Raw genomic sequence first — 15,853 nt, 5'->3', positions numbered from 1 at the left:
CTATTTGAAATTAAAATTTTTTGCAGTGTCACACAGAAAGTACAAGTTACGCTTTTACGACTTACTGAAGGCAAAGGATACAAGGCAACCTACACTGATTTAAGTAAGTGTTTACCCGGCCGCATTAACTATCTTTTTTTGGTTCCATGGCGCTCCGCAATGAATATTGAAAGGGTTCGAATTTGTAGAAATAATTGTGAAACTCCCTCATAAATAACAACAAACCTGCTGCTAACTCCAAAGGAAATGCTTAAGGCAATAATATTTTTAAAACAGTTCTTGAATGAACAATCCTTGTTATGTTTTAGACAATTTTCTGAGTAGCACACTGCCTTGAGTTAACGCAAACAGGCCGAAGTCGATACTACAAATGTCTAGCCTTGGTAGTACAAATGTCTACAAATTGTACTACAAATGTCTAGCAAATGTTTAGCGCGGATAGTGTTCATTTCCAAAAGAGAGCTAAGTTGTGTAGCAGGAGAGTTTTGTTCTGCACAAGTTCTTAGTTCAATCATGCACTTTACATTGATAAAATGTCCGTTCATCGCCTTTTAACGGCTAAACTTTTTGAATCCACACATCATTTAAAATTGTGTATTTGCTTGATAGCAAAAAAACAAGTGACCAAAATAAATAAACTTTGTCCTGAGGTCAACCATGGCAGAAGTGGGCAGTACAAAATGTTTGTTTTTTTAAACGCGTGTTTTCCATGATAGTTCGTGCTTTATGCATGACAAAATTTTTGTTCACAGTGAGCTCGTCAGCACCGCTTTCACATATATGTTGGCCTCTTTTTGAAGTATCATTTTGCGAGAATATCTGTATCCATAGCTAAGACGGCATTAAGAAACAAAACAAAAGAACTTCAGCGATGTCTTCATAATTTCTTTCCCCATTATGGGCTTTAGAAAGCCTATTTATTTATTTTCCTGCAAAACTGGCAGTGTCACTGCCAGTTTTGCTTCTTTGTGCCGAGTACTGACTATAAGGAGCCTCTATGGGGCGCGTTCAACTCCTCGGTTTACCGCAGCGAGTCCCTGCTTAACATTTATTAAATATCATCGCCAGGTTAATATACTTAATTTGAAGCCCTGCAGAACCTCATTATAGATCATTGTTTGGTGCCTCCTTATACTGTACGATCATTACGACTAAGGATTCAAGACAATTTCATAAAGATTGCCTGCGAGGTGGTTTAAGGAACTCACTGATATTAAGCTGCATTCTTTATTTTTTCATTCAATACTTGCTTTCACTTAAGCGAATGGTTAACATTCGGCTGTAATTGGTTCGCACTACGGCTCTGGTACATATTTTGGTCAGATAGGTTGCAGAATTCCTATTCCGACGCAGTCATTTGCCGTTCTTGAGCCATGGCGATGAATTACGTCCTACTTCACATGTTTTTCTTCTGGAGAGGCGGATTCGCATAACGATTGCTTTGTTTTATTGAGTATTTTATGCTAAACAGGTTTAATGGCTTGAATGCGATAGTGGGCTTTCTCTCGGAACGATAATGGGTTCGACATCTAGCAAGTCTTGCTCTTTGCATTTCTCCGCAAATGCAGACCACAGTGGCCTGACAGATTGGGATTTATAGGTGAACAATGTTCTAGATGATAAAATTTTTGCGACTGGTTACAATTGTCTCTTCTCTTATATATACTAGTTTTAACTACGGCTTTTTTGCATTACGTGACGTTAAAAAAATTCAGGAAAAGCACAAAGTGCTGATTTCAAAATAAAAATAAAAAGTAGAGTTGCATTTCAGAGCATTTTCAGGAAGGCTATTATGTTAGTAGTAGCGATTGGCTAAAAAAATGCATTGCTGTATTCTCAAAGACGCAGAGAGATTTCTCGCGTGTCGTTTTTTTTTTCATATGCACTGAAGAAAAAGTGGTTCTTGGTCTCCAATGTTGCCGCTTCACGAAAATTTTGATCCACTTACGCAAGCAGAACGGAATGAGGTCTATCGGTTACCAGCTGGTTCTCTCAGCTGAATAATGGCCGTCTCCCGGCTAGATGTGCGGGTTTGCTATGAAGATGGCTTGGTAAAAGAGCGAAACGCTTGTTGTCTTTTAACTATCAACGTCAGCATGATATTTATTCAACACAAATGACAACATGCAGATCATTCTAACGCGCGTGCCGAATTGTATGCGCCTAATTCAATCGCCGAACAGCTCGGACAACAGACCGGTAAAATATTTTTAACAAGCATTTTATCACGTATAAAACCAAGCACGTGACTAGGACAAAATATCTATCCCTGTAAAGCGGCACGAACTCAGTGGGAATCACACAGTGGGACATGAGGATCCATAGAGCACACAATTGAGGGGACACAACACGAGCGACTCAGCGAGCACCACAGAAATGTTAGAGATCAGGGGCGAGGTAATTTCGCTCGCCTCTGCTGTAGTCACAAGTGCACGCCTAACTTCGAGGAGTGTTCAGTATTAGGAAAAAATAGCGATCAGAATACACGATAAATAATTGAAGCTGTAGCAATGAAAAAAGAGGGATTGGAAAATTGTATCAGTGATCCTTCGGTGTTATTATCAAGGAAAGACTTAGCTTTCTTAGATTCAAGGAGTGGGCGATAGTGTGAAACTTGCTCACTGATTGGTGGTTTTTATTGTCCTTTTTTGATCTCTTCCACTGACACATCATGACTTTGACAAGGTAATCATTGTTAGTAGGTTATACCTGTACCTTACGTGATATTTATAAGGCTGTCAGCGCCAAATAAATTTCATTCAGTGGAAGTCGTGTTATGTCCCCTCAATTGTGTGCGCTACGGATCCTCATGTTGACTACCCACTAGCCCGAACCCTCACCCTTCTAAAACACACTGGGAATCGAATACACAGCTCCTGCCACATGCGGGGCAGCTACTGGAACCACTAGACCAGTGCAGTGGTTTACTCCCACCCCACCTTACTTGATGTATTCAGATATATCACCAGACGACGCTTGAGAGCCCCGAAGCACGCTGGACATTATCCTCACCGTTCCGTACAAGAGAAATGAGTTCTTTACGCAGCGTGACTAGGTAGAACAGTAGATCATAAATTCCTTTATACTAATTTACTGGACGTCTACACTTGATTGAATTTTCTAGCTCTCTGAATAACCAAGTCTCGTTTGCTGCAGTTAAATGGTTTTCATGAACCAGCTTTTATTCCGCGGAGTACATAGACTTTGAATGAAGTTATCGGATTAAAAGATTTCACTCTCTCCTTGTGAAATCGACTAAAAGCGGAAGGCACTGTTTGCAGCATTTCCTCCATTCAGAACTTTTATCAGGGATGCAATCAATTATGAACCAATTTTTGGCACTGTTAGCTGTACTTGGTACGGAAACCGCGGCAACCCTGCAGCCGAGAGTTTGTCCAGACCCTCTCCTCTAGAATGACATGCAGTAGGAACAAAATCTAGCATACCATGACTCGGTGTGGAATTCGAGCCCGCGTGGGCGCTAGCAGAGCACATCCATTTCCCCGTGCCTTAGTCCACTCGGTCTTTGCCGCAAGCTCTCGCGCTACGTGTTAGTATTAGAGATATTTTTCGTAACATGTTCCAAATCATCGATTTCGTGAACTGTCATCCATTTCTACAGAGCTTCAACGCTCTAGAAGTCTGAAATGTCACCGCTGTATCCATGGAATTAGGCAGAACGGGTCAAGAGAGATTAAGTCTCATTTGTGCCATCAATGGCACTTTTATGCAGCCTCACAGTGAGGTGAACAAAATACGGCAAAACTAGATGGCACCTAGAGGACCAAAAAGAGGAAGCGAAAGCCCGCGTGGTTTCATCTAAGTAAACTGCTGTCGATTGCAGCGGCTCCGGAAGACCAAAGAACATCCAGGCAGGTCATACGTACTGCCTGTATTAACTGAAACACTTCGGCAAATGCTGGAGCATATCAGTATCCAAACTGCCAAGACATTATTGTAGCGCGCCTAGATTCCAGTATCAGCCAATAAAAATGCGTTACGCTTTGTCTTGAATACATTTTATGCTTGCGCCTACATTTCCTGTCGAGACTAATTTTAATGCGGAAGCGTTATTCCGATGGGCAGACCCATAGCAAGGTCTTGCAATGTTGTGGCTTCGTGCTTAGTGAAAGAAGCGAATTAACATGAATCAAATAATATCCGCGACTGGGACTCGAACCCGCGGCGGCGCGAACAGATCACCTCTGCTGGCCACTGCGCGAAAGCATTAAGGGATCGCCGCAGCAGAAAATGCCTAGTGTTTAACTGCAACACACTCCCGCGCTGTGCATTGCACATCGTCGTCCTCATCAACTTCCATCTGCGACGCAAGGACACAGAGAATTATCTGTCTTCATCATCATCGTCATCGTTCGTGCTACTCTGCTTTCCGACATTTATTGAATTTAGGCATTAGAATTTAGTACATTGTCACTTTTATTTTCATATTGAGTTTTGATATTTGTACTTTTTTAAATAGCGCTGTGCGTTGTTCGTCACGTTGGTCCTGAATATACAACGAAAGTTAACATAAAAACTAGATCCAGTGAATGTGCTACGTGACTCTGCTCTATGAAACAAAAAGAGACTGCTGCAATGAGTTATACGAAAGGAAATAACTGGAGGCCGTTAAGACGCGTGTTGGTTTGTGGTCGGCTAGATTCTGTTGTGACGTGCGAACAGAGCCGCAGCGCTTTCGTTGTTACAAGAGTAGAGCTGCTCTTTGCCACTGGGTAATTAGCAGAAAGTGATTTTACATCAGATTTCATATCACCGCCTTGACGCCTACGGTTGAAGCTTATCTCCCAAAATGCATGGTTAAATTGTGTTCAATCTCCTTTAATCTCAACCACTGCTTTTCTTGCAATGCAGTGTAAAATTATAAAAACCTGATTTTCTGCTCATATACGGACACACTCGAAAGCAATTTGTGCCAACACTAAAAATAAAATTAAATGTACTCCCAGCTGCTCTGATGCTCACCATGGATACAAACGAACTTTTGTTCTTGGGAAAGTCGAAATAAAACTTCAGACAATTGGCACAGCTTTCACGAGGCATCCGTTGGCATCGGTGAAAACCATAACTACGCCAGCATCAAGCTGTAATTATGTACAGTGACCGCATAATATTCAGCCATTGAATGCAGTGATTACAAGTAGACATACAGTTCCAAACACAGAGGTGAAAGAAAATCGCCGGTAACTCTCTGATTTCGTAAGAATGTCACTCTTTGTATGAAAATCATTCATGAAGTCACGCATGATGCTTAACTACCGTGATCTCTCTAAAAAAGTTAAACTATAAATAGATGATTAGTGACTGTGGCCAGTAATTACCACAAAGATATCTAGCCTTATGTATAGAAAAAATGAGACTTCTCAACGCACACGCTACGTTTGTGGAACACAAGTCCAATAGTATGTGATTTGATCTAAAGCAACACACAATGAAACAAAAGAGGCATATAAGAAATACAAAGTGATTAATTCCTCTATTCCTGGTTATTTTTATTTAATTTATTCAATTAAGCGTTTCTTTAAAACCATAGAGACATTACACAGTGAGGGTTGCTGCTGCTGTTGCTGACAGGAAGAAAAGGAAAGTGCACGGGTCTGCATACTGGCTCAAGCCGAGCCACACTCGCTGCCCCGTGCTGAAAGCAGGAGCGTTAAAGGATAGGAGAGTAAAGATAGACAGAAAAGGTGCGCGCTAATATGTCGCGGGCCGATCCCGTAGGCAGTGCAATACCAGGCCGACCCGACAGGGAGGGTTGAAACAAGGCCACTTTTATAGTATAATAACAGCGTATCTTGTATTTCAAGAACGAGGAACAAATAAAGAGGAAGTAGAAGAAATAAAAAACAGCGATTGAAAATACTTGACCGCTGTAAAAAAACCTTGTGAGAAGAAATCGCTCCTCTATCAATCCTATATTCCATACGGGCTTTCCTGCTGTCTTACTTCAGTCGGTGCGGGCATATAAAAAATGGTGAAATGTACATAGTGACTGGCTATGGCCAAAACAATGCATATTTCAGCCTAAGCGCTAAAGTGGTTTACAAAAGAATCGGCTTGAAGCAATGGTTAACAGATTTACAGTGCGATGTTTGCTTGGCCACATTCGTAGGATTCATGATATGCGGGCTGTTAATACGACGTATTTCTTATGAGATGTATTAATGCAGCATTCCCTTTTTCAACGTACCATTCCCCGCAAGAACTTGTATGCCGTAAACGGCAGATATTGCTTATGCGACAAAGTTATCATTATAACTGATGGCGAAGGTGATGCTGGATTTAGTTTTACTATCGCGGCTATTATTCTTATTCCACAGTTCAAACTATTTTAAATAGTGCGGGAGAAAATTAGGAAGGAATGCTTTGTGTATCTGCATATATATTCTACCAATCTGAAATGATCCTATATTATCTCTTATCCTGGCGCTGATTTTTTCGGCTGGCCCTTCGCTCACCGTTCTCAGCAGTTGCCCGGAAAGGGAACCGAATGTGTGGTCTGCGGAAACGCTTGTCTTAGAATTCACGCCCAAAGTTTTGTGCGCTGTCGTACACAGCGGTGATAACATGTGCATACATTTTTCTGCAGACGAGAACTCGACTTATCTGCTCTAGATTTCGGAAAAACTAACTGAATGTAATGTCACGTAGGCTACAAAAATTTCCTCAAAAATAGGGCATCCAGACTGCACTTTAACCCATCAAGGCTCTCAACCCGGTTTCACCCTGCCAATCCGTCAACAGCTATAAAGTCTAGTATTAGGTCATGTAAATATTTCTGCCGTCTGAACATTGATTTTCAGTAAAATGTCAATCCTTGGCTGTAAACAATTTGGCCGAAACGTATGCTGCTAAAGCCGCGTTCCAACTAGAAAGGTACAAACTTCCGGCCTTGAATGCAATCCCGTGAACCAGCCAAGAGCGTCTGGTGGCCACATTTATGTGAATGTGCCCATGAGAAACAAGGTGCGAGGCTCACACTGCCAGAAAATAAACATGGCTTACTTCGACGCTGCGGCGTCCATTGACGTATGACTCACTGTGTGTTCCAAGCCCTCATGGAGACACATCGGGGCATTAGAAGTAACTAGTAGATCTCTCCATTCCCGGCGGTTTCTTTAGATTCATTTGAAATCACTTTAACAATACTCAAGTGAATTTCAAATGATAGCGATAACGCCTAGGAGTTATAGCGTAAATTCAAGCTCCTGCTCTACTACTTGCATTCCGTCTGTAAAAAGGCGTTCTATGTCCCTGCGAATATCAATGGTAGCTGAAGACTTATGCCTCTCCATCATTATTAATAACATAGCAAAATGAGGCTAGGCCCAAAGACAAAGGCGCAATCAGCACCTTCCTTATTAGGTGCATGTCTCAGAATATACGACTGGCTAGCACGTCTACTGCGCCACATGTTGACAGCTGCAGTCGCCTTTCGCGATTTAATGAAAAGAGCCTTTGAAATAAACCTACAGCTGTGTGGGTCGGACAAGTTGTATTATTTTACTACTGTGGTGATTAATGCAGCTTTTTTTGCACCCTAGATGGAATAAATTACACACTCACGCTCAAGGAAATGGAGACAAGTGGAGCTTGCTTCGTCATTTTTGCTGCCAAAAGCGACAACAAATCAGGCAAGTTCGTTCCTATTATTCAATCCTAGAAGCTTCGTATACTGAAACGTTTATAGACATCAGGCGTGGTTATGCACCATGGTGTGGCACCCGCATCAACTGTCAAGTCGAGTGTCAAAATCCTAGCGCTAAATTGTTTCTCTCAGATTAAGGGCGGCTGCGAGCCAGCCATTTGGGTTCTCGCTCACGGAGAACCTGGCAGACGGAATGAAAAATAAGCAAAGTTCCGAACTTCAGCTTTTGAATGCAGAGAGCCCAAAAATTTGGCGCATATTTCTTCATGTTGCTAATTCCGGTGTATGTGACGCGGTGTCTATGAATGTTGTTTAACTGACAGATAAGTACAGCGCTGCAAGAAAATGCATGTAATGTACTACCTGACCAGTAAAAAGCTGAGACCACAAGGTGATTAAGCTGCCTTTCTTAATGAACACAGGCTAGCAACTTGTATTAAAAATCCGAAATTTGAATATATACGTGCCTTTATTACTGCTTCTGATGGTACAAAACAAACTAATTTTTGTACAGAATAGTATATATACCTTTAAACCAGTAAGGCTGGAACACTGCAGTTGAGCACAAGGCAGGCGTTCTAATCGCGAAAATACTGGCCCCATTACAATGAGGAGAAAGGAAAGCATTCGTTAATTGGCTTTGGGTACGCGTTTTCATGCCGACCGAGTGGAAGTAATGGTAGCAAATATTTTCACAGAATAGATAATGTTGGTAACTAGCTCCTAGACTGCAGAGGAACGCCACCGCCGAGAAGCTCTGAGAACCTCCAAAAGCACAGAGAGGCGGCCGGAGCGGAACGTTAGTTTCTTCTCAAAAGCCACCAGAGTGGCGCTCGAGCTGCGTGCCGAGCAGCCACCGAGCAGCTAATGTTGCGGACGCGGCATTCCTCTCGCTCTGGGAAAGAACATCAGCCCGATGCTTTAACAAGGAAATAGGGAGAAGAAAAAGGAAACAAAACTGACTAACGCACGGCTAAGGCACTAAATGTCTCGCGAAAAGCAGGTCATCACCCGCACGACATGGACGATCTAAGGTCTTTTTGCTGACGGCGGGTAGTCCGGAAAACCCCACCCGTAAGAATTTCACAGGTTACGTCGCTTAGCTGACGGAGAACTCTGTAGGGGCCGAAGTACTGCTTTATGATCAGTTTTCTGGAAAGACCGCGGCATCGAATGGCGATCTGTGCCCACACTCTGTCGTCCGGGGTGAACGTCACCAGTCTCTGGCTGCGGTTGTCACTCCGGGCATCACGGCCTTGTTAGTTCAGGATGCGCACTCTCGCATGTTGTCGAGCTTCTTCTGCACGAGGAGCAAATTCCTCGGCTCCAATGTGTATTTCTTTGCCATCACGGGGCAGCACTACTTACAACACTGTCGACAATGCGTGGCGGTACACCAGACAGAAGGGCGTCCTTTGCGTGGTCTCTTGTTGAGCGATGTTGTACGCGAAAGTAATATATGGCAGGATATCGTCCCAAAATCGATGCTCACCATCAACGTGCATGGAAAGTATGTCTCGAGAGTTTTGTTTAGGCGCTCCGTCGGATCATTTTTCTGGGGATGGTATGCGGTTGTTTTCCTATGGGCAGTGCCACTCAGTCTCATAAGGGATTCGAAGAGATTGGCAGTGAAAGCGGTGCCTCTATCCGTGATAATACGTGCCGGGGCGTTATGCTTCAGTGCGACGTGTTCTACGAAATATTTCGCAGCCTCGGCCGCGGTGTCACGCTTGAGAGTCTTGGTTTTAGCGAAGCGTTTAAGGTAATCTGTGGTGACAATGATCCACTGGTTTGCCGAACATGAAGTTGGGAAAGGGCCGAGAAGGTCCATGCCAACCTGGTCAAAGGGGACTCTGGACACTTGTGCAGGATGTAAATGCCCAGCTGGCTTGACAAGAGGGGTTTTTTCGTTGTTGACAGTTGCGGCCCATGCGCACGCAATGTCACACTGTCGCTGCAATCTTACGCCAGTAATAGCTGTGTTGGACCCGAGCTAGTCCGGGCGCAGCCGAGGTGATTGGCAGTGAGCTCGCCATCACAAGCCTGCAAGATTTCTTCACTGAGAGGTGCTGGACGATGAGGACGTAGTTTTCCCGTAAGAGAAAAGTTGGTTTTGTACAGCATGTTGTTGCGTTTACAAAGGACGGAATACGCTCTTGCAAAGGGCTAGGCAACCTCCGTGATGCGTGCTTCGACGACGTCGATGAGATGTTTCAGCGCCGGGTCCTCACGTTGCTTCTTGAAAATACTTCCTGCGTGTACGGCTGTGATGAGAAGAAACTCCGGTTCGTAGTCTTCGCGCGCGACCTTGATTGGAGGCCTGGACAAGCAGTCGGCGTCAATTTGCTGGAGTCCTGATTTGCACACGGTTGTCATGTCAAAACCCTGAAGGCATAAGCTCCAACGTGCAAGGCGGCCAGAGGGATCCCGTAAGTTCGTCAACCAACAGAGTGGTGGCCGCTTACGAGTTGAAAATGCCTGCCGAACAAGTAAGGTCGAAATTTCATTCTGTACATAGACATTCTTTTTCGGTAGTCGAATAGTTAGATTCAACCCGAGACAAAGCGCTGCTAGCGTATGCTATGGCGCGCTCGGCGCCATCCTACCACTGTATGATAACAGCACCAAGACGCACGTTGCTGGCATCTGTGTGGACCATTCTCGGCGCAAAAGTCGAAATAACCAAGGACAGGCATGGTTTGCAAGCGGCTCCGTAATTCATCAAATGCAGCTGCTGCTGTTAAATCCATGCGAACGGGACGTCCTGCCTTGTGAGACGCGTCAACGGTGCTGCAAGTCGAGAAAAGTTGGCAATGAACTGCCAGTAATAAGCGCGAAGGCCCGAAAAACGCTGGACCGTTTTCTTTTCCGAATGAGTGGAAAAGGTGGAGACGGCAGCAGTTTTAGCTGAATCCGGCTGGACTCCACGATGGGCGACGTCATGCTCTAGTAAAAGGTGTTCTTCATAACTAAAGTTGCATTTTTCGAGCTATAACGTCAGACAAGTAGACCATGCCTGTAGCACGGTCAAGAGGCGCTGGAGGTGTTCATCGCACGTTGGCTACAATGCAACGACGTCGCCCAGAAATTCGAAGCACGTTTGCCATTTAAGGCCTGATAAAACAGCGCCCATAATTGTTTAAAATGTTGGCGGAGGCGAAAAAAATTCGAAAGAAATGATCTTGAACTCATAATGGCTATCCGGCATCACGAACACTGTTTTTTTCGCTATCCCGCACATCAACTTCGAGCTGCCAATAACCACTAAGTCCACGAAGAAAAGTGGCGTGCGTGGCGGTGCGGGTCAAGAGAGTCGGCAAAGTGTGGTAACGGGTAGACGTCTTTTTTTGCGATCTGGTTAAGTTTCCGGCAGTAACACAAAATCGCCCACTCCCATCTTAACCAAAACCACTGGCGAAGCCCAGGGACTCCTCGAATAACACCATCCTACAACTTTTCTTGGACTTGAGCAATGGCTTCGCGCTCGCGCAATAAGACACGGTATGTGTTCTGTCGAACCGGTCGGGTACTGTCGTCCATTATTATACGAAGCTTAGCGAGAAGGCCGATTAGTCGTTCCCTCTAGGCTGAAGGTAAGCCTGGGTTCACATCAAGGACCAACTGAGGTGTTCGACAGATGGATGTTTCGCTTTGGAAGCCAGGACAGTCATGTGTTTCGGCGATGTCTTCGAAGTATGCGACCATGGTGTCGCTGGCGATGCATCGCCATTCCATCTAAATATTTATTCGAAGGACATCTGCCAGGCTGTTGGACAGAGTTGCGATACCTATAGCGACGCAGACCCCATGAGAGAGCACAAGCGCAGGATTTGTTCTGTAACACAGTCAGCAGTGCACCGGCCGTCACAAATGAAGGTAACGACAGCACAGGATCGCGGAGGCATAGTCACATCCGCGTCGATGATGTGCAGGGCCGCTCTGTGTGGTTCGGTGTCCACTGAAGCTGTACCAGGGGTCGCAGATGTTACCAGATGGCCAGGAACGTTTATGATGCCACAATGCTCCCGCGAAATTCCCATTCCAAGGATTAGGTCCTTCCAGCAGTGGGCAGAACCGCAAAAGTCGCAACAAAGCAGTGTTAACAATATTTACTCTAGCAGCGAACCTTCTGACAGGTGTCGTGAGGTGACCGCCAGCAGTACAGATTTGCGGTCCATTCCGTTCTCTTTTCACTTTGCCGAGACGATCCGTGAGATGCTTCCTGATTATCGAAAAGTCTGCGCCTGTACCAACTGAAGCCGCCACTGGGTGCCTCTCAACGTGAATGCGGAGGTCGGCGCTAACAAGTGCATCGGTGTCAGGGAACATCGATATCACAGAATCAAGCTGCGGTGGCATTCGTGGTTCATAATAATATCTGTTATCAGCAACCTTACCCCCAAACGTCGTCGCTTTCAGTTTCCCGGCGTGGGCTTCTAGACCAGCACCGCAACCCATCAGCGAAAGCCTGGCAGCTGGGCGACGTGTAGCGCGAGGAAGACAGAGGTCGTGGTCGGCCGATAGGGAAGCGTTATTCCTCGATTTCACAGGGCCACTCACCGAAACAGGGACAATAAGAGTCACGTGGAAAACCTCGGAGCATGATTCCGCGGTACAGGAAATGACGATACAGGCGGTCGGCTTGCCCGCAATGGTAGCAGTGTGGCTGCTGGTCAAAAGTGCTCTAAAGAGCCCCATTCAAAGCTGGTGGACGCAATGCAGGTCCCCTCTGGGGCAGTTGGTAGAAAATCAGTGGCGGAGCGGCCGGAGGCGGTGGGTGGTACGGCAGATGTCGCACAGGTGGCAACTCGTAACACAGAGTCGCGGCGTAGCTCATTAGGTGTGGCTCCGGCATTACTGGAGTAGGTGGTGAAAAAGCTTGCCGGATGTCGTCGCGCATGGGTTCGGTAAAAGCCGCAGCTGTCGGATCGGGGGGAGGGGGGGAGGGCTTCGAGGTTAAGTTTCTAGAGCTCTTCACGGACCACCACGCATATCTGCTCACGCAAAGACGAATTGTCGCTAGACAGGCAACAAAGCGGCCGCACTGCTGCATGGCTCACCACACAAAGATTCGTTTTGGTGGCAGCGCTCCTGAAAGGCCCGCTCAATGGCGGTAGCTTCTTTAATGAAGTCTGCCATAGTCTGCGGAGGATTTTGGACCAAGCCAGTGAAGAGTTCATGCGCACCTTGCATGATGTGACGGAGCTTCGTGGCTTCCACCATATCCAGGTCAGCGCACCAACAAAAGGGGGTCACGTCTTCGGCGAACATGACAACGCTCTAATTAGGCTTTCGTACGTGAGCGTTCATGAAGCGCCGTTCATGATCCCGGCGGCCCGTGCACGCAAACGAGCCCCGCACTTGCTGGTGAAAGGTATCCCCGACCTACCGCTTCTCGAATGAAGTCTTGGCTACATTTTCGAGTGCGAAATAAGCGTTCTGCAGAGTCTTCGCAGAGCTTCAATGATTAAAATCGGCTACCACTGAAACTGTTCAAGCCCGTCTTTAACGTCATCAGAAATGTCGCTACGAAAACAGGCTGGCGCACGGAGCTTCTGAAGCGTCAAGGCTAACACGCTAGGCTGCGTCATGAGCATATGCTCACTGGGTCCACGACTGGGTGCCTCTTCGTGTAGGGGGCCAAAATATGGGGCCAGTTCTAGGAGGCTTCGGCTGCTGCAGTGGCCGAGCGTGAAGAGAAGCGGAATCTGCTGGGGACACAAAGACCAGCTATCTGGAGGGGCCCTCGACATGAGGGTGTCGAGCCCGACCTTCACCAGTGTCACGTCGCAGTGGATATTGGTAACTCGCTCCTAGACGTCAGGGAAACGCCAACACCGAGAAGCTCTGAGAAGCTCCAACAGCACACGGAGGCGTTCGAAGGAGTATGCCCATCATCTGCAAATTTTCACTAGTGGTTCTGTGGATAAAGCCAGAGCAGCTAGGGCAGCAGATTTTCACATTCATTCTTTAATTACTGCCTGGTCTGTACGCTTTGCTGAAGTCGTGATCTCCACATTGGCCGAAAGCGTTGCAATTGAGGCGGCTGTACACAAGCATGGGTCTTGTACGGTTGAACCTGTTGTGATCCTTACGGATTAAAAATCTTCCCTTCATTGGTTAGAGCAGGGGTTCCCTACTGACGCCTTGTCTCTTAGCTCTCTGTACACGCATGGTGCGTATTCTGAGCAGCAGAGGCTCCCAATACGATTGAAATGAATGCCTCACATATAGGTGCCATAACCAACAAGGTGGCTGACAGTCACACACATACAGCGCTGTCAGCTAATCCATCAAGAAATGTCCCGCAAGATGCAAAAAGACTCTTCAGAGAACTAGTGAGCGGTCATTTAAGAACCTTGTGGAGTGCACCAAAGAAGTCATGTCCGACCAAGGGACTAAAATATCTCAGGCCGCATTGCTTCATCGCATTCGCACGATTTCTGGTAGTACCTCTGAGTGTATGTATATGACCGGTTTGGCATCGTCTCCGCTGTGTTCCACATGTAGTGTTTGCGGTGAAATAGAACATTTCCTTATGTGCTGTCTTGTGTACAACGCGCAAAGGTGTGTAATCTTCGCTTGCGTCAAGAATACAGGAGTCCCTCACAGTTCTTTTCCGGGCATTGTCTACCCACGCGGAAATCAGTCGTATAGAAATGGGGCTTTACGCCTTCTTTCAAATTACCTTCAAGACTCGGATTTGGTCTTCAGATTGTGTTTAAAGGAGTGACTATTGACTGTTATAGGTGATTGTGTTTAGAAGCATGCAGATTAGTCAGAAGTCAGATATGTGCCTGCTTTGTGGACTATATTCAGCATTTAAGTGTCGCTACGCTGGAGCGATTGCCGGCAGAATTCGCAAGGTTAGCTCCACCAGTAGCTGCAAAAACCTGAACCTGAACGTCTTCACTTCGCAACGTCAGTTTGTTCACAAAATCCACCAGCATGGCGCACCAGCTGCGCGCCGAGCAACCACAAAGCGACTGTTGGTGCAGACGCGGCAATTTGTATATTTCTCACCGGTCATAGAAGTAAACAACCTTTTTCGGCTTACTAATTTTGATCCTCTTGCTGCAGAATGTGCTCCTTAGTATACCTAATAGTGCAATCAAAAATCAAAGCCATGAGAAACTTCTGTAGGAATAGGTAATGCATTGCATATGACATAGGCCGCGTTATGTAAGCTGTGAGTATAATATTTGGAAAATTTTTGTTCTGTAATGCTTGAGATAGTTTCATGAAACTTTCACAGCTAACAGTACCCTATACCTTGGGTTCTGTATACAGCTTTTGCTTTCGACGATAACGCCTTTACATTAGATAAATATTTGCGACGGTGCACCGGATAATTATGTCGGTGATCTGATCTATCAATGACATGTATGGTCTTACGTTTCTTGAACCATAAGTATTATTGTTGCAGTATTAATTACAAGATATTGACATATTTCAGGCAAAAGAAACAATGATTACAGTTCATGATTATTCAGTAATTGAGATGTTCTTTTTCTATTTCATAGGTTGCGAACTCCTTGTACCTTTATCAAAAATCAATCACAGCATTCCTGAGGTGTGTGAAAAGTACTACACAAAAAAGTGCCGTCAAAAAAGCCTTACACTAAGAAAGCATTACTGCATTTACAGCTAACTCTCCTGAAATCATCGCAACTGAAATGGCCCGAAATATGGCATTAGGAAGATGACAATAAATGCATGTTGAACAGAATCACTTGAGTCAACGACTGTTTTTGTTCATTTCGACTTGCTACAAACTGTTGACACAAACAAGGTACAAAGACTGTCACGGATTTACTGATGCACGGCAGAGTTTGGTGTCATTCGTCTAAAGTCGACTTGCGAACAACGAAGGTTTACAACGCAATAACAGCGCTGTATGATTAAGGGTTAGAGATTTCAGTTTTTCTTTTTCAAAAATTCGTCGGATTGTTTTCGGTGTTTGTTTCAGAGTGCAACTTTCAATTTTTAGTGGAAAATAAAATACTGGCTTTTTCCAGCGACTTAATGCGGCAATTCGTGGTCGTAAGTCGTTCATTCTCGATCTCGGCATTTTTTTGGCATGAGCAGTGTGTTTACCTACAATTGACATAATCTAGTAGTAATTTTGCGCGGGGAAGTGTGCTTGTAGAAGAAATTGTTTTCGTAAAAAAAGTAACGCAAGTTTAA

The 15,853-nt window shown here is 45.3% G+C and overlaps 1 protein-coding gene across 1 annotated transcript in view; it reads left to right on the top strand.

The window, feature by feature from the left end:
- LOC144105455 (uncharacterized) overlaps positions 1 to 15,395 on the top strand; it is a 33,341-nt gene extending 17,946 nt beyond the window's left edge. The window contains exons 3-5 of the mRNA XM_077638578.1: positions 27 to 103; positions 7,563 to 7,652; positions 15,190 to 15,395. Of these exons, the coding sequence (XP_077494704.1) occupies positions 27 to 103; positions 7,563 to 7,652; positions 15,190 to 15,317 (295 nt within the window). The 3' untranslated portion in view covers positions 15,318 to 15,395. The remainder of the gene's footprint in view (positions 1 to 26; positions 104 to 7,562; positions 7,653 to 15,189) is intronic.
- Positions 15,396 to 15,853: the final 458 nt, after the last annotated feature.

The sequence above is a fragment of the Amblyomma americanum genome, chromosome 9, assembly GCF_052857255.1.
Source record: "Amblyomma americanum isolate KBUSLIRL-KWMA chromosome 9, ASM5285725v1, whole genome shotgun sequence".
NCBI classification, from domain to species: Eukaryota; Metazoa; Arthropoda; class Arachnida; order Ixodida; family Ixodidae; genus Amblyomma; species Amblyomma americanum.
This window is presented reverse-complemented; position numbering and strand designations above follow the sequence as displayed.